Below are 24,038 nucleotides of genomic sequence, written 5' to 3' on the forward strand. Positions count from 1 at the left end.
CACTCGCATTTCTGGATCAAAGGGCTCGTATAAGATAAATATACACAACAATTGTTGTTCTATTCACAAAACCACCATCGGGGGCGGGGGGGGGCGCCACTAAACAACAATAACACAGACGCACCGTGCCGTGTCACAGCCTCTCGCCGCGGAACGTGAGGCTCTGCCGGCCACAGCGGCTCGCGAACACCGGTCCCGCCGGTGGTCGCGGTCCGTCTGTGGTACGGGTCGGTGGTGCCGGTCTGCTTTGGTCCAGAGACCATCAGATTTTACCGCGGGAGGACTTTGGGGAGGACACGGTGTTGCTCCAGATGAAGACCGGGCGGGACAGTGGGCTGAGAGCTTCCTGGTTCAGCTCCCAGCTGCTGCAGCCTTGCGGGTGAGAGCGGAGCAGCAGCGGAGCAGCTGCGCTGCATCTGCATGCAGAACTCCGTTTGCAGAAGCTGAGTTATGATAAAAACTTCCAGATCATGAGCTGTCATGTGACTTTGATCGTCATCTATTTCAGTTCTCCTCGTCGTAGAGTCCCCAAATTTACATATAATGTGTATTAAAGTGTCTATTTTCATAATTTAAAAAAAAAAGCAAAAAACGAAAAATTTCGTTTTTGGCACTCAACGCATGGGAACGAAAAACGAGAAATTACGTGGTTGGCACTCAATGAGTTAATATGTATGTATCAATTATCCATTAATGAATTAATCGATAATTTGCATCCCTAGTCTGTTGGTCTTGGTTAAGTACCACCTTGAATGCTTAAGCTTATGTATTCAGTCATTCAATGGTATACTAAAATCCATGTGGAAAAAAAATGCTTCTCACTGTTCTCAGGTCAAATAAATGCGATTAATTGCAATTAATTAATTACAAAGCCTCTGATTAATTCGATGAATTTTTTTAATTGAGTCCCAGCCCTAATATATATATATATATATATATATATATATGTATATATATATATATATACACACACACACACACACACACACACACACACACACACACACACACACACACACACACACACACATATATATATATATATAAAACATTTAAAAAATATAGTGCCTTTTTGGCCTTGATCTCAATATATTTTTGAATATATACACATATATGATCCATGCATATATATGAAAATATATAAAACGTTAAAAAAATATAGTGCCTTTTTGGCCTTGATTTAAATATATTTTTCAATATATACACATATATGATCCATGCATATATATATAAATATATAAAATATTTAAAAATATAGTGCCTTTTTGGTCTTTATTTCAATATATTTCTCAATATATACACATATATGATCCATGCATATATTGCAATATATTGGAAAATATAAAAATTAAATCCCATATATGGGACTATATTGCCTAATATATCACATGATATTTTCTAATATATTGCAATATATTTTTCTTTCGTAAGGGTATGCCCCAGTTCCCCCTACATAACCCTAAGCCTATGGATGTAATATGCTATAATGTTAATGTCATCTTTAATCACTACATCGTAGCCTTCTTAACCTTGGATGTGTATATAAACCATTAAAAATGTTACCTGTATAATGTGATTTCACAAAAGTCCTCTGCTACTTCCTGCTAACAGCAGTATTAAAGCCGATTTTCCCCCTCGCTCACTCATGCACCCGGTGGAATTGGCGCCAACTAGTGGTGCAAACAAATATTATCTGCAGGGCCTTTCTGCAACTGTAAAGGTGATCTAAATCATCAGTAGTGGCACACAAATTATGAAATGTGCAACATCGGAGAATGGCCAGTATTGGTATATGGCATTTTTATGGTCAAAATAGTGAATGCATGATACATTTTGTTAAGCTACTCTTGTGCAAAGGTTATCATACCAATTAATAATCTGGACATATATAGGAATAATAAAATAGCAACAAGAATTTGCCCACCCTTTCGATTGCGATTGGTGGTCTGGCTCATGGACTAATTGTCCTATTATCTGTTGTTCATTCATTCAGAAGCTCTTCACAAATGCCAGCCTAAACTCAAAGACAACCTGAAGGAGAAGTTCCAGTGTGTGTTTGAGGGCATCGCTATAGCAGGACACAAAACCCTTCTGAACCAGATCTACACAGAGCTCTACATCACAGAGGGAGGGACTGGAGAGGTCAATGATGAACATGAGGTCAGACAGATTGAAACAGCGTCCAGGAAACCACACAGACCAGAAACAACCATCAGACAAGAAGACATCTTTAAAGTCCCACCTGGAAGAGACCGACCAATCAGAAGAGTGATGACAAAGGGAGTGGCTGGCATTGGGAAAACAGTCTTAACACAGAAGTTCACTCTGGACTGGGCTGAAGGCAAAACCAACCAGGACATACACTTAACATTTCCCTTCACCTTCAGAGAGCTGAATGTGCTGAAAGAGAAAAAGTTCAGCTTGGTGGAACTTGTTCATCACTTCTTCTCTGAAACCAAAGCAGCAGGAATCTGCAGCTTTGATCAGTTCCAGGTGATCTTCATCTTTGACGGTCTGGACGAGTGTCGACTTCCTCTGGACTTCCACAACACTGAGATCCTGACTGATGTGACAAAGTCCACCTCAGTCAACGTGCTGCTGACCAACCTCATCAGGGGGAACCTGCTTCCCTCTGCTCGCCTCTGGATAACCACACGACCTGCAGCGGCCAATCAGATCCCTCCTCAGTGTGTTGACATGGTGACAGAGGTCAGAGGGTTCACTGACCCACAGAAGGAGGAGTACTTCAGGAAGAGGTTCAGAGATAAGAAGCAGGCCAGAGAGATCATCTCCCACATCAAGACCTCACAAAGCCTCCACATCATGTGCCACATCCCAGTCTTCTGCTGGATCACTGCTACAGTTCTGGAGAAGCTGTTGAAGACCAGAGAGGGAGGAGAGCTGCCCAAGACCCTGACTGAGATGTACATCCACTTCCTGGTGGTTCATCTAAAACTGAAGAAGGTCAAGTATGATGGAGGAGCTGAGACAGATCCACACTGGAGTCCAGAGAGCAGGAAGATGATTGAGTCTCTGGGAAAACTGGCTTTTAAGCAGCTGCAGAAAGGAAACCTGATCTTCTATGAATCAGACCTGACAGGGTGTGGCATCGATATCAGAGCAGCCTCAGTGTACTCAGGAGTGTTCACACAGATCTTTAGATTGGAGAGCGGCCTGTACCAGGCGGCCAAGGTGTTCTGCTTCGTCCATCTGAGTGTTCAGGAGTTTCTGGCTGCTCTTCATGTCCATCTGACCTTCATCAACTCTGGACTCAACCTGATGTCGGGAAAGAAATTAACCTTTACATTTTTTAAACTGTTCAGAGACAAATCTACACCTTTCTACCAGAGCGCTGTGGACGAGGCCTTACAGAGTCCAAATGGACACCTGGACTTGTTCCTCCGCTTCCTCCTGGGTCTTTCACTGAGGACCAATCAGAATCTCCTACAAGGTCTGATGACTCAGACAAGAAGTGACTCACAGACCAATCAGAAAACAGTCCAGTACATCAAGAAGAAGATTGAAGAGACTCCCTCTGCAGAGAAAAGCATCAACCTGTTCCACTGTCTGAATGAACTGAATGATCGTTCTCTAGTGGAGGAGATCCAACAGTCCCTGAGATCAGGACGTCTCTCCACAGATGAACTGTCTCCTGCTCAATGGTCGGCTCTGGTCTTCATCTTACTGTCATCAGGAGAAGATCTGGACGAGTTTGACCTGAAGAAATACTCTGCTTCAGAGGAGACTCTTCTGAGGCTGCTGCCAGTGGTCAAAGCCTCCAACAAAGCTCTGTAAGTGTAGAGATAGTTGGATTTATTCATCATTGTATAAAAACACTTCTGTATTTTCAACAGGACAGAAAATAAATTCCTTTCTTCTTTAATTCCTCATGATCATCTCTTCAGACTGAGTGGCTGTAACCTCTCAGAGAGAAGCTGTGAAGCTCTGTCCTCAGTCCTCAGCTCCCAGTCCTCTAGTCTGAGACACCTGGACCTGCGTAACAACAACCTGAAGGACTCAGGAGTGAAGTTGCTGTCTGGTGGACTGGAGAGTCCACACTGTAGACTGGAGACTCTCAGGTGAGGATCCATCCAGCTGTTTATCTGATGCCACTTGAACACAGCAGCAGGTGTTGACAGAGGGTTCCTGTGTGTTGTTGTGTGTGTTCAGTCTGTCAGGATGTCTGGTCACAGAGGAAGGCTGTGCTTCTCTGGCCTCAGCTCTGAGCTCCAACCCCTCCCATCTGAGACACCTGGACCTGAGTAACAACGACCTGCAGGACTCAGGAGTGAAGCTGCTGTCTGGTGGACTCGAGAGTACACACTGTAGACTGGAGACTATCAGGTGAGGATACAGATGTGTGTTGGACAGCTGATCTTGAACATCATTCTGTAACTTGTTGGTGATGATGCTCAACATTTGCAGGATTTTCCTGTTGATGTGATTTTCTTTTTTTTTTTTTTTTTACTTTTTATTGTTTTTTTTTAATACACATACAATATGTGCCAACAGGGCACAAAAACACACAGGTTAACAAAACGTAACATGACAAGGGGAGGATTTGTTCATTAAGTGGAACATCGGAGTCAAGCATGAACACATCATACATAAAAGGATGTTTCTTGAGGATATGGAGCAAAACAATTCTTAATCAAGAGTTTAGCCTTATCTTTGATCTATATGAAATCAGGTCTTACAGTTGACACGTAGCTGAGCCATTTCAACCAGTTCTCTTCAAAAATATCATATTGGTTTTTGAGTTTGAATGTAATTCTCTCCATAACATATATATTATAAATTATATCAATCCATTCATTAATTGTTGGTTTGTCTTTTTTAAGTGAGAACAAAAACACGCACATCCCAAAAAAACATGAGGCTAGGTGCAGGTCCACAAAAGGAGACACAAGTAGAAAAAGAAGAAGACCGCACACCAGCAATTGCTGGTGTGCACAAGAAGTAACATTTCGGGCTCAGCCCTCTGATGAAGGGCTGAGCCCGAAATGTTACTTCTTGTGTGTGACAATAAATTGTCACGGGAGCAATTGCTGGTGTGCGGTCTTCTTCTTTTTCTACTTTTGTCTTTTTTAAACCACTTTCTGGTCAGAGCCTTTTTACACCTCACTAGCAACACTCTCAGAAGGTATTTGTCTCTCTTTGGAAGATCAAGTCCATCCAGATCACATAGGTATATGACTTTGAAATTTAACATTTTCCTTTTGAAAACATCCTCCAGGACTCCAATAATCTCTCTCCAAAATGGAGTCACAGAGGGACAGTTCCAGAAGACATGGAAATGGTTTGCTGAAGTATTCCCACAGGATCTCCAACAGGCAGTCTGATTTGAATAGTTGGTCTTTTGTGCAGGAGTACGAAAGAATCGAGTCACATTTTTCCAACTGAATTCCCTCCAGGAGGGGGAGCTTGTCACTGACCACTGTTGTCTGCAGGTCCTGTCCCAATCTTCTTGAGAGACTGTGAAGCCTCCCTCTGCTTCCCATCTTTCCTTAATGTCCAAAGTATGATCACTTTTAAGATTTTGAAGAGCGGAGTATAACTTAGATATTATCTTTTGGAGGGTGACATTCTTATAGGCTCTTTGAAAAATTATAAGAATTTCATCCCTTCCTATAGTAACATCGCTTGGGAATTTCTTGCTCATAAAGTCCTTAATTTGTAAATATCTGAAGTGATCTTGATTGTGCAAACCAAATTTTTCTTTTAAGTCCTGGAAGCTCAAAACCTTATCCTGAACAAAGAGTGTGCAGTAGGCTGTAAGTCCATTTTCTGTCCAGTTTTTGAACCTTGTGTCATAGTTTTTCTGCACAAAATCTGGAACATATGCAAACCATTTAAACATTTCGGCTCCTCTCTTCAGATTATATTTTTTTATAACTTCACCCCATGTTGTCAAAGAGCCAGATATCCATGGGTTATGGGGGTCTGGGAGGAGGTTAATTAATGAAGGATCTCCAACTAAATTATTAACTGGTGGTCCCTTTCCCATTGCCATTTCTATTTCTTTCCATTTTGAGCTATAATTTGGTGGATGTGATTTTCGAAAACTCTGAGTTCATCATATTTTCTATTTCCAGTCTGTCAGGATGTCTGGTCACAGAGGAAGGCTGTGCTTCTCTGGCCTCAGCTCTGAGCTCCAACCCCTCCCATCTGAGAGAGCTGGACCTGAGCTACAACCATCCAGGAGCCTCAGGAGTGAAGCTGCTCTCTGCTGGACTGAATGATCCAGACTGGAGACTGGAGACTCTCAGGTATGGAGAGGCTGCTGCAGCCACACACACTGTCTGATAGAGGAGGAGGAGCTGGAACATTTTCTATCACACCTGGTATTAACATCTGTCTCAGGTGATTGATGCATTGATAACATCAGATCTGATCACTCAGACCATATCCAGAGGTGGTGTGGGCCACAGTGAAGCTCCGCCCACTCCACTGACGTCCTCTGTCTCAGTCTGACTCGTCCCAACACAGTTTATACTGAAGACAAAATCTCTGAGTGTTTCAAACATGAGCTGTGCAGCTTCCATCAGTCACAGTGATGAACTACTGGGATCAGGAGTTTCTCCTCATGATGACTTCAGTGTCTCATCATGACTCACTGTTTCATATTCAGTAGAAGAGATCTCAATGATGAAACCAGATGTTGGCAGCTGTGCTCTGAGTCTCTCCAGATGTTTGGATCAGACTTTATTTCAGAGTTGATGAGGAAACATTTCAGCTGCTGCTGGTTTAAAGTTATGGTTGGTAATCATGTTCAGAAACACTTTTTGTTATACTGGGTGAAATGGTCCTTCCATCCTGAGAGTAGTCAATACATTATCTATTCAGAAAAAGGAACAAAAACAATCGGACCTCTGTGGCAGCTGCAGGATAGACAAAACTCTGACCAATACATGCTTTTCGCTCCGAGAAGGAAAAACCGATCAGATGCCTTCATGTCTGGTTCTGCCTATGCCCAATCAAGCTGCCATCTGACTCTCTTGCGTGCGTGATCACAGTCTTCATCCAGGTCCACGTAAAGGTGAAGGCGTGGCTTCAGAGAGAAGTCTGAGGAAAGGGGCTGGGACTTTTGACTTTGTATTTTCAAAATGTGGCCAGATAGAAGCGTTTTTCCAGAGTCTCCAACCCTCTCTGTCTGGTCAGATATTGATGATCAATAATCAGCTCAGTCTCTCTGAGATCCTGGTCTTGTCCTGATGAGATGTGTTGTTGTGTTGAGGAGACAGTCAATCACAGTGTGACATCCAGATGTCCTCACTGTCCAGAGGCCTGGAGCTGTCAATCAGAAGAAAGTGAGTGTAGTGAACAGTGTAATAATCAGTGTTTGTGGCTGAATGTGTGTGTGATCAAACAGCTGTTTTCAGACTGTGTGTGTGCTGACTCCAGATCAGATGAAGCCACAAAGTGGCTCCTTAATGAAAGTCTCCAGCAGCTGGAGCTTCACTTCCTGTCTGAGTCCATGTGCTCTGAGCTGAGCCTGCTTCTCTCTGCTCTACAGTTTCTCTGCTTCCTCTGGACTCTGACTGAAGTCCAGTCAAAATGTGTGGACAGGTTTGATGGAGCTCAGGGGCCTCATTTATCATTGTGGATACACCTTTTTTTACACAATTTTCCCCTTGTTTTGTGCGTACGCACTTTTCTCAGCCAAATTTGGGATCTATCAGGCCAAAACCTGACGGGGAAAAGTGCGGACATTTACACCCATTTTGACCCTGGCGTACCGTGATTTACACCTGTTTTGAGGAACAGGAGGAATTGGCGACACCGTTGCCGAGTCAGAGAACTGCAGTGTGAGAGGGAGAGAGGAGCGGAGTACATTTAGAAGAGCACAGAGGATTTTATGAAGTAATTGTGGTAGTGGTTGACAGTTGATGCTGGCAATCCAACCCGCTCTATAATAACACTAGGCTCTATGTTCATTGATAAACAGAGCGGATTGAGGATTTTGCTTTTTTGATTAGGCTGTGTGTGACGTCCAACAAGGATCAAACTCGCCAAGTTTAAAAACACACCGGCAGCAGCGCACACTGATCTGCAGCTACTGAGACTGTTATTATTCTGTCACCTGAGTTAACCAGGTGCACGTGTGTTTGGAGCTGACGAGAGGAGAGAATAAAGAGTGAGACAACGCAGCCCTGAGGAGGAACTGTGAAGGACTCAGCTTGGAAAATGACCCAAAACGAATCCAGTAGAGCTGTAACTGTGTAGTGGAAAGGCGTTCAAAGTAGCTATCGTCCTGCTTCCTACATTGTTTTAACATCTAGGTAAAAAAAAAAAAAAAATAGCCTAAAGATTTTCTGGGATAAAGGGGCAGGTTACATAAGATTATTCTTCTTTCTGCTCCCTTTTGTTGAGATTTGGGAGGTTTTTGTTTTTATTGTAGCTTATTAAAATGCAAGATCATTTTTCTGACTGATTTATTGCCCGTGTATCTGCTTTTGGAGAAGTTCCGCTTCTTTCCCCCGTCCTCCGCCCGTTGTCTCCGTTGTCACTTTGTTGTCACTTTGTAGCCGCTCCACAGAGCGCACATGGCTAATTAAATATGCACGTGCTGACCATATATAGTTGTATATAGGCATTCTGGGGGCGGAGTAAGAGGTGTGTTCACGTGTGCACCATTCTTGGGTCCGGTGTGATTTATTGCGGAGAGTTGTGCGTACGCACAGTTTCATAGATCTGAAAAAGGTGTAAATATTTAGGGTGTACGCCATTTTCGTCTTTTTGCCGTACGCAAATATTTAGTAGCAGTTTTACACCCTCTTTGATAAATGAGGCCCCAGGACTGGTCCTGAGGACGGCTGCTTTGTTCCACATGATGTGACTGATCACAGTGAGTCAGTGTGTTGCAGCTGATCTGTGTGAAGAGCAGAGAAGAACAGAGTCATTGATCATGAGATCCTGATCCGTCCTGTCACTGTGGTCAGATGGTTTCTATTAGAGCTCCTTCATCCACTCACTGCTGCTGTGGCCATAGCCGTCATTTACGCTGGGAACGCTGGGGACATGTCCCCACCACTTTTTGTCAAGAACAATTTTGTCCCCACCACAAGGAGGCAGGTAGCAAAGGGAGCGTGCTTCATGCTCTCTCTGCACCGGTAAAACATCAACTCCACTCGTCTGTACTCGGTTTTCCACACACACACAGGTCTGTCTCTAGCTCTGTACGTATAGATGTGTGTGTGTGTCTCGTGTGCAGACGCAACTGACAAATATTTATAGACGGACAAGCAACAACTTCATTACCGGTAATCATCATTTTATTTTGAAAATTGACCGGATTCTCTCGCCTTTTCTGTGCCCGACTTCCTGTCTGTTACGATCCATCTGTCCAGCTTGACAACGGCGCTCGCGGCTCGCGTGAAAAATAGAACAGACGCCGAACTGAAGCGCGACAGCGGATTGTAGCCTACCGGATGAGACAGCATCCGATATATGCTTAATATGCGGATCTAGGTTCATGGGAGATCCGAGGCCTAGCCCAGAGGAAGGAAAGACAAAGATCTGCCTTTTTTTTTTGTCTTTGACTGTGATAGGCCTACTGGAAATTTCAACATATCAACGTTAGGTAGACAAAAGCATTGTCCTGAAGGGTCCACAAACAGGTGTTACATCATAAAAAGAATAAAATATAAAACATGATCATAAGCTACTCAAATAAAAATGAGTGCATGTAATCCTGATTGACATCAGCCTCCCTACCCACAGCATTACACTTTAAAAAAAAAAGGAAAGAATCTGAATTTAAACTCAATTTGTCTGACTTACATTTACAACTCACAAAAAGTTAGGGATATTTGATAAGAATATCCCTATAAAAAGTTCATGCTACAGTGATATTCTATCATGATGCCTTTTAAGTAGAAGGATGCAATGGTCATTTCTTTATCTCAAACAAAAGCTAACAACAGTGGTGGCTATAGCTCAACAAAAATCTCAATGTCTCAATAACTTTGTGTTGTCTTGGTCTCATGATGTCACCATGGTAACATGGTGGAGAGGAGAGGGAGAGAGAGGAAGATACAAATTGCCATTGAACCACAACATTACAACTGAATCACTAAATCAGATGGTGCTTGTGATTTTTGTACTGTAGTTAATCAGCTTGTTCGAGAACAGCATGTTATTCAATAAGGACTGAAACATTGAACAATTGGACATGTGCATTCAAGAGTTTAGAGAAGGTTAAATTAAGTTCACCTGTAAAGGTTATAGTGCATTTTAGGTGCATTCTGAAATTTAACCCAAAAGTCAAACATCCCTAACTTTTTGTGAGTACTACTGTATCTCATATAATGCATAGATCTATGTGATATGCAGCAGCCTGGCTCCATGCAGCAGCCTGGCTCCATGCAGCAGCCTGGCTCCATGCAGCAGCCTGGCTCCATACAGCAGCCTGGCGCCTGTCATAGTGGAGTCAGGCTGCATCTGACAGCTCAGTGTGATGTAGGCTATGACCAACGGCCTTTATGGGAGGCAGGCTTTTATCTGAGGGAAGCCTTTATTTCTAAATCCCTCCTTTTATTTGTACACATAGCGACCAAGCTCATCGTTCATTAGCTCATCTTCATCTTCTTCACATGCTTTTCTCCTCGCTGCGCTGTCGGACCTGGGTCTCTGTCTCCGTTACGCTGTATCGCTTCAATCCCATTCAAGTCGCATTTTTACAGCGTGCCCTGCGGTCCGTCTTCAGTCCATGAATCTATAATATATCCATGCTCCGGACACAGAGCAGAGACCCAGTGGAAAGCTGTCTCTCTCTGAAGCAGAGGACGAGGCTTCATTCCCGTCAGTCTTCACAGACAGTCCACACATGAGTTTTTTTGTTTGTTTGTTTGTTTTTCTTGTATTTAGGGCCGGCCTTTTTTTCGTTCGTGTAATGATTGAATACAGGCCATTATTTGATGAAATGCGGTATGCTATTTATTATAAAGTAACTTCAGATCACATAATCACTGATAAGTGTGCGTCCCTCTCCCGACCCTCCCAATAAACCCCCCTCTCAATAAACAGTTCCGACGTCCGTGAGGCTGCACTTCAGACTGGTGCGGTCAGCGGAGGGAGACTGACATAAACTGCGTTGAGATTTTTTTTGCCCCTACTGTAAAACATTCGGGGCTTTGGCAAAAACATCCGGGGCTTGAGCCCAAGTAGCCATCCCCTAACCCCGCCCCTGTTCGGGTGCAAAGTCACTGTTAACGAACATCTAATTTGTCCCTTGACGATAAAGTTTGTAACGTGTCTGTTTGGAGCAGCTGCTGACAGTGACAGTTCCTCATCACTAAACCTGAGCCACCATCACAGCATGAAAAGTGGGATTTTCGTCCCCTGTGAACAGATTTCCCTAATTTCCGGCAATTAACGACAATTTATGGACTGCAAACGTCGCGTTTGTCCGTGCCACATACTGACGGAAATGAACCACTGGTGGAGGGGCTAATTAGCATATGAATAGTGGCGAAACAGCGCCTGGTCAGAAGGTGTTAATGGCTCCAATCAGCATTTGAACAGCAGCAGCCAGGCGGGGCTTGAATGGCCTCACTCAGTATTGGTTGAAACCACTACTCTTAAACCAGAAAAATGACTCGTGATTGGTTGATATATATACTTTTAAACTAGAACAAAGACTCGTGATTGGTTGATATATACTTTTAAACTAGGAAAATGACTTGTGATTGGTTGATATGTATACTTTTAAACTAGAAAAATGACTCGTGATTGGTTCATATATATACTTAGAAAAATAATTCCTAATTGGTTGAAATATACACACACACACATTGTTATCCTATGGACATGAATTTATTGAGCAAAGGACAATTGCCAGCAACATGTTTATTCACAGAAAGAGCTTTATTGGCATAAATAATAATAAAAAATGTATGTATAGCTACATAGCACAAAACACAACACACAGCATTCTCCTCCATGATCCTACGGCACAGCTCTGTTTGCTGCGTCTGGGATGTAGGTAACAGATGACATTCTTTTTTAATTTTGTCCAAGTTGTAAACATCTGTGGTGTGTTGCCCTGTATTTAGGATTTGCCCCTGAATGTGAGGTTGTAGAGCTCCAGAGAACTTTTCACAGCTTCCGCCTGCGCTGCAAGTATAAGACAGTAACACTTAAGCACAGCATTAACATGCATCCCCTTACATTCAACAGTAAGCAGAAAGTAGTAAATGTTACTTACACACAATAGTGTCTTTATCGGCATCAGGCACAGTGGTCACGAGGTCAGTCTGTGAAAACAAAATGTACGGTTAAGATGAGTATCTGTTTTACGTTTTTCCTCATGCAGCAGAATGAACACATAGCCTATTCTTTAAATCTTACCCTTGCTCTGGTTTGTAGCTCCTCCAAGTTGCCTCAGAGTTGTGAAGACGGCGTACTGCATCCTGTAAATACACAGAAACACACTTTGATAAAGCAACACACTGGTTCAGACTACTTTTAGCTTGGGCTACGGAAAGAAAGCTTTACTATTAGCTTAGCAAGCAGGCACCGAACATATTCTTACCGCAATTTGGGGATTGCATCCGTCTTTTCCTCTTAGAGTTGGGCTCCTCTGGCCTGTTTTTCATCTCCAAGGCAAGAAGGCAGTCAGTCCGAGTCTGTGTCGGCGGTAGTTATCTGACGAGACAGCCCACTAACAGCGTTCAAAAGCACTCTCCTCTCGTCGGTGTGCCGACTTGCTGTGGAAAGGTGTTCGCGTCCATGCAGAGGAGTTGAGGGGGAGGCGAAGTTAAGACGCCGTCCAGCCATTGTAGTCAACGAATCAGCAAAGTTAGAAAACGTTGTGAGAGAAGTCTGTTTACGCCTTGCAAGTACTTCCGTGTTAGTCCTGCCCACGACCTCACGTGATTGGATGAGGACCCGGAGTCTCGTCGGGTCCTCCAATCACAGGGGAGTTCATTGTTATATGGAAGAACTTGCGAGATGTGGTTTGCCCATCTCTCAACACTCATTCCAAACGTAGCCTAATATGTTCAAAGTTGTATTCATTTAGACAAACCTGGGAAAAGTCCTGGGAAATAGTGTCCCATTTAAATTGTCTAGTTAAAATGTGGTTGCTTTTCACTGTTGTGGTTGTTGTATTAATCTTTTCTACATAACATTGTAGTAGATTTTACATAATTTTTAAAAACCTATTTAGATGATGATTGAAGTCAATTTGTTTGTTTTTTCTCTGAATATATTTCTTTTAAAATAGTTTTTTTTTTTTTTTTTTTTTTTACATATGGCCCTAATACACCAGCGTACTTCTCAGTATTGACAAAATGTGTTAAAATTCAAATGCATAAAAACTTTTTTGGGATGTTTTAAATTGACAGTGGGTTTTATAAGGATTAAAATGAAGTTAATACCTTTTAGAAAAATCTGACCTGGAATAACACTCCTCCTGCTACCAAGCTACATTGATTTGCATTTGTATAGCTCACAGCATGATCATTTACATGTTAAAGCCTTCCCTTGAATTAGGGAGAGGGGGGTGATGGGGGGGGGAAACTGCCCAGCAAAGCCCACGGCAATTTCTGACAATTCACGACAATTCCCGACAGTTGTAGGTGTTTCCTGCAAATTGTCGTATGCAGTCGCAAACCTGAACTTCCACGACAATTTACAGTGCCGCTAACTGTCGAAAATCCCACTTTTCATGCAGTGCATCCGATCCTCACTCACGTCGTGACGACGGGACAAAGTCTTTTGGACACATATTGTATATTCTGTGTTTTTCCTCTCTATAACCGTCCGGCGGAGAATTAAAAAAAACAAAACAAAATGCCCGTGAGTCCAGCCCCATCGGGTCCACGGTCCAGGCTTCCAAGGGGGGGGGGGGGGGTTGCATATGGTCATTGTCCCCACCACTTTTCAAAGTAAACTGACGCCCTTGGCTGTGGCTCCTGTGGAAACCTGCTCACAGCCTCATTCTTCAGCTTCCTGGGGAGTTTTCTTCAGACAAACACAAGTTGTGTTCACACTCAGTGTTTCTCACTAAACTCTCTGTTTCACTGAGCTCTAACAAACGTGTCTTCACCTGTGCCTTTCCTGGTGCATTGTGGGATATCTGGGCTGGTCAGCTCCACCTGTTGTGTCTTCATCTTCTTTGCTGTGACGTGTGTTTGTGCAGCTTGAGAGTCAGAGAGTGAAAGTGTGTGTCTCACACTGCAGTGACATGACATGGAGAAAAGACATGATGAAGTGTTTCCTCCTGGTCTCCTCCTGCTCTGTATCATCACTAGATAAAGACTCCAGCTCCTTCTTCTCTGTGCTCAGTGTTCATCCAGACATACCAGCCTCCATGTGAACACAGTGATAAAACAGTGTGTGTGTGAGAGCCATGTAATGTCCATGTGTGCATGCTGACAGAGAAGGTGCTGCTCTGACCCCCCTCCTCCTTTCAGGGTGCAGCCTGCTGGAGCCCAATTCGGTCCGGGGAAGTGTAAGTCTGTTTTTACTTTGAGCAGCACATTCAACCATATTCACACTGTCACATCACTGACCTCATGAGTCTTCATCAAACTGTCAATAACTGATCACATGATCAATAACTGCAGCTGTGTCTTGTTCTCTCCATCAGATTTCTGTCCACTCACAATCGACACAAACACAGTGAACAAAAGGATCAAACTGTCTGACAACAACAGGAAGGCAACACGTGTGGAGGAGGATCAGTCATATCCTGATCATCCAGACAGATTTGACTACTGGTCTCAGCTGCTGTGTTCAACTGGTCTGACTGGTCGCTGCTACTGGGAGGTCGAGTGGAGAGGAAACGTTTATATATCAGTGAGTTACAGAGGAATCAGAAGGAAAGGAGGCAGTGAAGACTGTTGGTTTGGAGGAAACGATCAGTCCTGGAGTCTGTACTGCTATGATGGTGGTTACAGAGTCTGGCACAATAACAAACGGACTGACATCACCTCCTCCTCCTCCTCCTCCTCCTCCTCCTCCTCCTCCTCCTCCTCCTCCTCCTCCTCCTCCTCCTCCTCCTCTGTCTCTAACAGAGTAGCAGTGTATGTGGACTGTCCTGCTGGCTCTCTGTCCTTCTACAGAGTCTCCTCTGACTCACTGATCCACCTCTACACCTTCAACACCACCTTCACTCAACCTCTCTATCCTGGGTTTAGACTCTACTATCCTGGTTCCTCAGTGAGTCTGTGTTGAGTGAAGCAGAGTCTCCTCCTGTCACAGAAACCTTCTCACTGTTGAACAGACAGTTCAGTCTCTACATGTCTGTCTCTGTCTCTGTCTCTCACTCACGTTTTCACATTCATGGATTAAATCAGTTGATTTTTAAAAAAAACTCTTCTCAGTGATTCTTGTAAACTTCTTCCTCTTCCTTTAAAGATGGAAGCGTCGATTATTACAGGACAAAAACCACGGTGACTTTTACTCAGCTGCTGATGAAGGACGAGGCCTAATATCACCAAGCTAAAAGTCTCTGAGCCGCCAGCGTCACTGAGGAGAAAAACACATTTTAAACACATTCACTGTTCATGTTCAACTTTACAGGCTGTTTGTGAGCTGCTCACAGCTAAACACACACAACAAGAAACACAACTGGAAACAAACATCATGTTGTAGAGACACTGAATAGAATGAATTACATGTGATTTATTTTTCTTTGTGGTTTCACTGAATCAAATAAAACAATGTGAATCAGTTTTATATGTAATTACATTGTTTCCATATAGTCCAGTAAAGTTCGCTTTCACACTGCTATTTGACAGCGGACTAAAGGATCTACCGACGTCATGACGGATGAGCGTGCGTCTGACGTTAGTGCATAGAAAGTGCTCTGAAAAAAATAAAATAAAAATATATGTAAAAAAAAAAAAGAAAAAATATAGCCCACTGCTGGAAAGCACGCTGTGGTTTGTAATCGCGGTGCAGAAGAGTGAAGTTAGAGCTGATAAAAGGAGAGAAAAAAAGAGGATTGTGCCGCGGCGAAATGCTCTCATTGATCAGAGTGGCAGCGATCAGCTGTTTTGTGTAGTGGAGGGGAACACACACACACGCTATGCGCACACACGCGCGATCCTCCTGTCAGATGCGGCTGCATCTCTCCAGGTCACTTGTGTGTGAGAGAAATAAAAGCTCTGACTTGCTGGGGCAGACGTTGTTTGGTGTCACCCGCTGATCCGTCTTTTTCAGACTTTTTTCGGCGGAAAAAATATATATTCGGGTCATTATATAAAAAAATAGGCTTGCATGTATCGTTTGGGGATTTATATTAAACACTCTACTGTTTAATTCCGTGTAAACGTTTACAAGTGTAGCCTACACTGACACACCCATCCCTCTGACCAAATCTGGATATAATATGATCTCCTCCTCTCCCCAAGTGTTGCCGCGGCTCCTCTTTCCTTTTTTTCTGTTTATTTACTTTTTTCGGCACGAGCGCATCTGACGTTATTTCCTGTATTTGGTCTGATAGTTCGGACCTTCCAAAAAAATGCATTCACACTACGCAGCAGCGGACCTTGGTCCAGGATAGTCCGGACCGAGACCACCTCCTGAGGCTGGACCAAAGACTCGGTCTTTAGTCCGGACCGTGGTCCGGGGGAGCTTTCACACCTGTCAATTTGATCCGAACTATCTGGAAAGTCCGAAAGTCCGGACCAAACGAGGTAGGTGTGAAAGCCCCCTGAGACTGATTGTTTTTTATTATATATTTCTATAATTATTACTATATATTTCTATAATTATTACCTAACTGCTGTTTCATTTTGGTGTATTAGTGATCATTGATTGGTTCATGGATTGTTTGGGATTTGATTGGCCGTGCGCAAGGGGCTTTCAATAGATCGAGAGCTAAATGGATAGAGGAGGGGGGAAAAAATTCAGCAGTTGGGTTAGGGTTAGGGTTGGACTTTTAACTTTGAATGACCTGACCGAAATAAATACATTTTCATTCATTCATTCATTCATTCATTTTGCCTTCTCAGCTTATGCCCCACACATCTGGAATCATCTACAACTAACTCTTAAGTTAAACTCATTTGTCCCATTCAATCACTTCAAATTATTAATTAATAATTCCCTGTCTTCCATTTGTAATTGTTTCCTCTACTGTCCTTTACTGTATTTTATTGTGTATATCTGTTCTGTTTTGTTTGTTTTGCTCTGTACTCTCGTCTGCACTGTAAATGAGGCTTACCTCAGTGTACTAACGAGTTTAAATAAAGGTAACTAAACTAAACTAAAATTCATTCATTCATTCATTCTGTAACGGAACAGCTTCGGTGATGATACGCTGGCTGTGTATCCACCTTTTTCCGAACGTCAAAAACGTAGCCTGTTTTGCCGGTTTTGGAATGTTATGTTTACGTTTCCATGGTTTCAGTAGTCGCGGTAAATGCATGGATTTATTTTTTTTTCCCCCCAATGAAAATCTGTAAAACGCATGGATCATCACAGCAGCTTTTAACAGTGGATAATATCACACAAATTGACATCTGTGTTAAAAGCCAGCGTTAATAGATCCATGTGTTTACCGCAACTATGACAACGCCTGAAAACCATGGAAACGTAAACGTAAAATTCCACCAAACCGGCAAACCGGAAGCCAGTTTTGACCATAGATGACGTTCGGAAACTTGTGGATAGCATAGATATATAAACGTAGATGCCGCGTTCCATACTGCCGAACAGCGCCACCATGCGTCTGCTGGCCGCCATGTTGTGCAGGGCATAAGCTCTAAAGGACTGCCGTTCTAAACGCTGTAACCATGGTAACCCCAGATTTTGATTAAATCTAATAATAATAATAATAATAATAATAAATTTTATTTGTTGGCGCCTTTCAAGAACCCAAGGTCACCTTACATGTAAGAATGAGACAAAAACAAGAAACAAAAACAGGTATAAATACAATAGCACATACATGAATACAAAGAAAATACAGTGTGGCTAGAAACATAGATAAGGTGGATAAAATGGTTAGGGGACAGAGTGTTATAGGGAGTAGGATAATTTAAAAAGGTGTGTCTTGAGGTGGGATTTGAAGGTGTCGATGGAGTCCAGAGTGCGTATGTGTAGTGGGAGTGAATTCCAGAGTCTAGGTGCAGAACAGCTAAAAGCCCGAGCACCAAGTGTGGTAAGTGAGAAAGAGGGGGTGGAAAGCAGGGCGGCGGATGAGGAGCGGAGTGAACGGGGTGGGATATAAGGATGAAGCAAATTAGAGAGATATGGGGGGGCCTGGTTATGGAGAGCTTTGAATGTTAGCAGAAGGAGCTTGTAACGTATACGTTGATGAACAGGGAGCCAGTGAAGTTGCATGAGGACTGGTGTAATATGATCCGAGGACTTGGTACGGGTGATGATTCTGGCGGCGGTGTTCTGGATAGTTTGTAGGCGGTGGATGAGTTTCTGTGGTAGACCGGTGAGGAGGGAGTTGCAATAATCCAAGCGGGAAGTGACCAGGGCATTTACAAGGATTTCGGTGGAGTGCTGGGTGAGGGAGGGGCGGAGTCTGGAGATATTGCGGAGGTGGAAAAAGGCTGTGCGTGAGATGTCTATTCACAGGCGTCATGTACGCTGGGGACGTTAACTACATGATCCTAGAAGCAGCTGAAACACTGAGCACGGCGCAGAGCTTCCTGTACGCCGGAGCCAACTCACAACAACGTAGCTTCAATTAAGTAGTTCAGTTCTCTGACTCTTTCTGTCATCTCCCGCTGTGGACAAAGAGGGATTTCAAGACGCACCCATAGACTGTATAAAAAAGACGCACCACGGTGATATGGGTGCAACAAAGTCCCTGTTAACAAAATCAACATCTAATCTGTCCCTTCAAATTAAAGTTAGTGACTGTTTGGAGCAGCAGCTGACAGTGACAGTTTCCTCATCACTAAACCTGAGCCACCATCAGATCCACTCAAAGTCTCTTATTGTAGCTATATTCTGTGTTTTTCCTCTTTAACCGTCTCGTTTCAGTTTTTGCCCGGTCAACCTGCATCTGGTACATCTGCTGTTTCTCTCGCGCTCACTCGCTCACTCTTGATCCGCATATGAATATTCCTATATAAAAAAATAAAAAGGAAAACACACAGAAGCGCAAATTGAAATGAGTGTAGTCTAACAATTCAGTGACCTAGAGCTGTAGATCTGTAGATATCCCCAAAGAAATTTAAATCAAACGCAACTGGACTCGGTTATTTTGTCTAGGAAGACGTTTCACCTTCATCTAAGAGGCTTCATCAGTTCATGTACGCAACTGATGAAGCCTCTTGGACCTGGACAAATGAGAATATTCACAGGCTTAGACGTTCTGTGTCCTGCACAATATGGCGGCCCCGCTGACGTATCGCCAGATATAGAACGCGGCATCTACGTTTCTATATCTATGGTGTATAGACCCTTTCAGAGAGTATAAACAAAGACAGGTGTGGCTCATTAGAAAACGCTCTGCTACACTAAATGGAATGGAGCCTTAATTAGTATCCTTGGTAACACCTGTATTTGTTTATACTCTCTGAAAGGGTCTATATAGGCCTACTGGCAAGACGCAGCAACTTCTCTCCTTTAGATGAATTTATTGACCTCTATCCAATTGAACATGACACTGGGGTACATTTGTAGTTGTGTGTGGTTTGTGATGTCTGCAGGGGACAACAATAATAAACAGTATTAATTAACTTACTTTGCAGTAGCATTAATAAAATGGCCTGGCGCAGCAGGCAGGTCACGTGACCAAGCTAGACTGAAACAGCCCCGTCGGCTACCGATCCGGTCCATTTAGCACACTAGCCTCACTGTTATAGCAGCTTCAATGAACGGCAGCTACACCGCTAAATAAACATTCACAGAAGAAAATAAATGTATGATAATTAACTGAGTTACATGTCGGACGGGCCGTCCGTATTCTATGGGGCTCGGTAAGACATGCTAAATGCTAAGCTAACGAGCAAACGAACATATACCTGCTAATATTATTAGCTCTCGTCAGTATAAACAACATTCATTCATCACGTAACTTACATCATCACCGACGCACACTGTTGTACAGTACAAAGAGATGAATGAAAGCACTGGTGATCGGCAGAAGGTAACTCAACTACGTAGTAACTGTACCGGCTCAGTTTGTTTTCTCTACCGGAGTCCCTTTCTCCTATTCTCTCCGCTGCCCGTGAACGCACCAGAGCCTCTGTTGTCATGGCGACGGACAAACGTTAAAACAGCCCGGTAGGAAACACAGAGCAGATCACGGAGCTACCGACGGTTTAACGGAGTTTAACGGAGGGTTTAACAGACGGTTTAACGGAGAGTTAACGGACGGTAACGGTCGGTTTAACGGTGAGTTGAACTGAGTTTAACGGAGAGTCAACAGTCGGTTTAACGGAGGATTAATAGAGAGATAACGGACGGTTTAACGGACGGTTTAACGGAGTTTAACGGAGAGTGGAGCTGGTTGACACCGACAGGAACGAACGGGACTCGAACCGGGGCCGGGATGTGTGAGAGCAGAGCGGTGCCGAGCGGACAGGTGTACCGGCAGCTGTTCGATGCCCAGGTGAGTAACGGATTACATGTAACGTTAACATGTAACGACGCTATGTAATTAATCAGGATACAGAAAGGTAACTGTAATCAGATTACCGTGTGTTTGATTTAAAAACAACAAAACAGGGATTACATTAAATCAAACAGTAGAGCAGAGACACTTTACGACACAACACACCAGCTGGGTTTCCATGGAGACCGAGTCAGGTTTTAACTGATCTGGTTCATTTCATTAGTTTATTAGTAACGGGACTCTGCGTATTCATGAACATAAGGCTATGTAAACACCAGATTGATCTCTACAGCTCATCTCCATCTGCAGCAGTTCACACTACAACAACACTAGACAAGAACTAAACACAACACAACATGGTACAACTATTATATATCACAATATTAATATATACAATAATATCACACAGTAGCTTCAGTCAGGAGGAGGAGGAGGACAGAATTAAAATGCATTTAATCCACAAAAGTGCTGTTAAGATTCATTAAAGTGCATCTGGTCAAAGTGATCTGGTCCGGTCCCAGAACCAGAACCAGGACCAGACCACATTCAGTTTACATGATGTCATTTTACTGTGGATCGGTGTCAGTAAAGGTTTATTCCACCTGTATTTCCACCTGTATGTCCCTGTTTAAAGGGTTTTCCATGGAGTTTTTCCTCAGTGGATGTGAGGGTCAAAGGTCAGAGGATGTTGTTATGATGGGATGTAAAGATCTTTGAGACAAACTATACAGATAAAACTGGCTTGCCTCGCCTGTTTATTCTGACTGAGCTGTTCATGGAGCAGTTTCATTCAGTCTGAACTGAGACTGTTTATGATCCAGCATGTGGAGAATCCTCTTGTAGCAGCAGCAGAGAGGACAGGATGCTAAAGAAATAAAGAATCAACTATAAAGGATTTACTATGTACAAGAGTATAAATATATAGAAGAAACAAAGATATGTACTGTTGTGTACTAGGGGTGTCACGATTTCCATTTTTTATCGAAATCGATCGAAATTACGTCACAATCTCGAGCATCGAAGTCAAAGAGAGGATCGACGACCCCCCCCCCCCCCCCGCCCGCAAAGCTACAACTGCCCGTTGTCCCCATTGCGCTCCAAGCCTCTTGTCAGTCACTGGTCCGAGTTCTCCTTTACTTTTTATTTCGAGACAACACTCACTCATTCTCTCTCTCTTTTTTTTTTTTTTACGGCGGTGTCAGCTGATGCACGTCTGCAGCAACCCAAACAAATGCACATGTTGACCGGCTCTATTCCAGCCACGTGATTGGTTCGGCACGGCGCAACTCTCAATATCATTGGCTATTTGCCAAAACATGGATGAATGAAAACTATCGACCACGTCTCATATTTCTATTGAAAAAAAGTTATTTAAAAATTTATAGCGTTTTATCACCCAGCCCTGGTGGGCTACTGCCCCCCTCCTACCTGGGAAACAGGAGGGGGTGGGCTACTGCCTCCCTCCTACCTGGGGAACAGGAGAGGGTGGGCTACTGCCCCCCTCCTACCTGGGGAACAGGAGAGGGTGGGCTACTGCCCCCCTCCTACCTGGGGAACAGGAGAGGGTGGGCTACTGCCCCCCTCCTACCTGGGAAACAGGAGGGGGTGGGCTACTGCCCCCCTCCTACCTGGGGAACAGGAGAGGGTGGGCTACTGCCCCCCTCCTACCTGGGGAACAGGAGGGGGTGGGCTACTGCCCCCCTCCTACCTGGGAAACAGGAGGGGGTGGGCTACTGCCTCCCTCCTACCTGGGGAACAGGAGGGGGTGGGCTACTGCCCCCCTCCTACCTGGGGAACAGGAGGGGGTGGGCTACTGCCCCCCTCCTACCTGGGGAACAGGAGGGAGACACAGCTCTAACTACACAGCACCGACCAGCACTGAGAGCCGCATGTTGCAGAGACGTTATAAGATTAAAAAAAACAACAACCCGCAAATAATAAGCCGACGAAAAGGTGCAACTTGCCACTTTGTGTGGATGTATTATTTGCGGGGGCTTTGGGGGATCTGGTGATGGTGGAGGATCCAGGACTGATTCACTGTGGGCCACCACCAGTCTGATCAGGACCTGATCATCAGTCTGATCAGTCTGATCAGGACCTGATCACCAGTCTGATCAGGTCCTGATCATCAGGTCCATGGCAGCGCTGCAGCTGCAGCTCTGCCCCGCTGTCACATGACTCTCCGTATCAGCGCAATCTCGTTTACATTCAGCTGACATCAGGAGAATAATGAGACACGACGGTAAATTAATGAAAATAAAATTATGATAATGTACAGATATAAATATATTTGTTTCAAAACCTTGGGGGCAATTTTGGCCCCTGGATCATGATTTTTGGGGGCATGTTACCTTTATAGTCTACTTGCCAGCCCATAGGGCCCCATTGTGAACCCGGAAATGTTGAGTACCCCAAAGTTTTATGTTAGAAATATATAGTATGGGTCCCCAGTATTCAGAAACTGCCGGATGCTAACTTGTATATATTGGGCAATTAGCGTAACGGACATAATTAGCATAAATTAGCATAATTTGCCTATATGGGCAATATTTCAACAAAATTGACTTGGCTGATCTGGGCAATATTAGTGTGGTTTTAGGGGTTATTGATGATGCTGAATCCATTTCTGACATTTTCAAAATTCAAAATGGCTGTCTAAACCGGAAGTGACCAGATTTTAACTGCCAGTGGGCCGATTTTGATGGATTTCAATCTGGTCACTTCCGGTTTAGACAGCCATTTTGAATTTTGAAAATGTCAGAAATGGATTCAGCATCATCAATAACCCCTAAAACCACTCCAATATTGCCCAGATCAGCCAAGTCAATGTTGTTGAAATATTGCCCATATAGGCAAAATATGCAAATTTATGCTAATTATGTCAATTGTGCTAATTGCCCAATATATATAAGTTAGCATCCGGCAGTTTCTGAATACTGGGGACCCATACTATCTATTTCTAACATAAAACTTTGGGGTACTCAACATTTCCGGGTACTCATTGTTGGCAAGTAGACTATTATATTGTAAAGAAATTATTTAAATGTGACCATTAGTGCCTAATGTGATACATTATGGAAATTGCATCACTTATATGTAGCCCATCTTTTGAAATAAGATTTACTGTACAACATTTGATGAATAAAACCAATGATCATAGACTAGACTAGTCTGAAAATAGCATAGGCGTCTGTGCTGTAAGAAAAAGAAAAAAAATCGAGAATCGAATCGAATCGTGACCCTAAAATCGAAAATCAAATCGAATCGAGGATTTGGAGAATCGTGACACCCCTAGTTGTGTAGAAAACTATGAAAGTAGAAACCTGTAGTCTGGTCAAGACGCTGCACAGTGAGTAGTCATGAAGGCTACAGCTGGTATCAGTGAACAAGGTGGAAATACACAAGAATAAATATAGAAGAGAAAAACAACAGAGTGTCAAATGGAGAAGAGGTTTGTGTAATAGTTGTCAGGTCAAGCAGCAGCTGCAGGTCTGAACATCTG

The 24,038-nt window shown here is 43.5% G+C and overlaps 3 protein-coding genes across 3 annotated transcripts in view; 2 read left to right on the forward strand and 1 right to left on the reverse strand.

Moving 5' to 3' along the window:
* Window positions 1-24,038, reverse strand: part of LOC146980466 (endosome-associated-trafficking regulator 1-like) — a 537,750-nt gene that overhangs the window by 34,979 nt on the left and 478,733 nt on the right. The gene's annotated exons all lie outside the window — the stretch shown is intronic.
* Window positions 1-24,038, forward strand: part of LOC146980467 (NLR family CARD domain-containing protein 3-like) — a 65,969-nt gene that overhangs the window by 3,146 nt on the left and 38,785 nt on the right. Inside the window, exons 2-3 of the mRNA XM_085787891.1 lie at window positions 1,994-3,791; window positions 3,906-4,079. Coding sequence (XP_085644017.1) covers window positions 1,994-3,791; window positions 3,906-4,079 — 1,972 coding nt within the window. The remainder of the gene's footprint in view (window positions 1-1,993; window positions 3,792-3,905; window positions 4,080-24,038) is intronic.
* LOC146980468 (stonustoxin subunit beta-like) lies at window positions 14,557-15,384 on the forward strand. The gene has a single exon (XM_085787892.1). The coding sequence runs from the start codon at window positions 14,557-14,559 to the stop codon at window positions 15,181-15,183; it is 627 nt and encodes a 208-aa protein (XP_085644018.1). The 3' UTR covers window positions 15,184-15,384.

Source organism: Trachurus japonicus, chromosome 9, assembly GCF_045865225.1.
Source record: "Trachurus japonicus isolate A0001 chromosome 9, Traja_1.0".
Lineage (NCBI taxonomy): Eukaryota > Metazoa > Chordata > Actinopteri > Carangiformes > Carangidae > Trachurus > Trachurus japonicus.

Coding starts and splice junctions, on each gene's coding strand:
- LOC146980468 (XM_085787892.1), top strand. CDS start 14,557: ATGATCAATAACTGCAGCTGTGTCTTGTTCTCTCCATCAGATTTCTGT.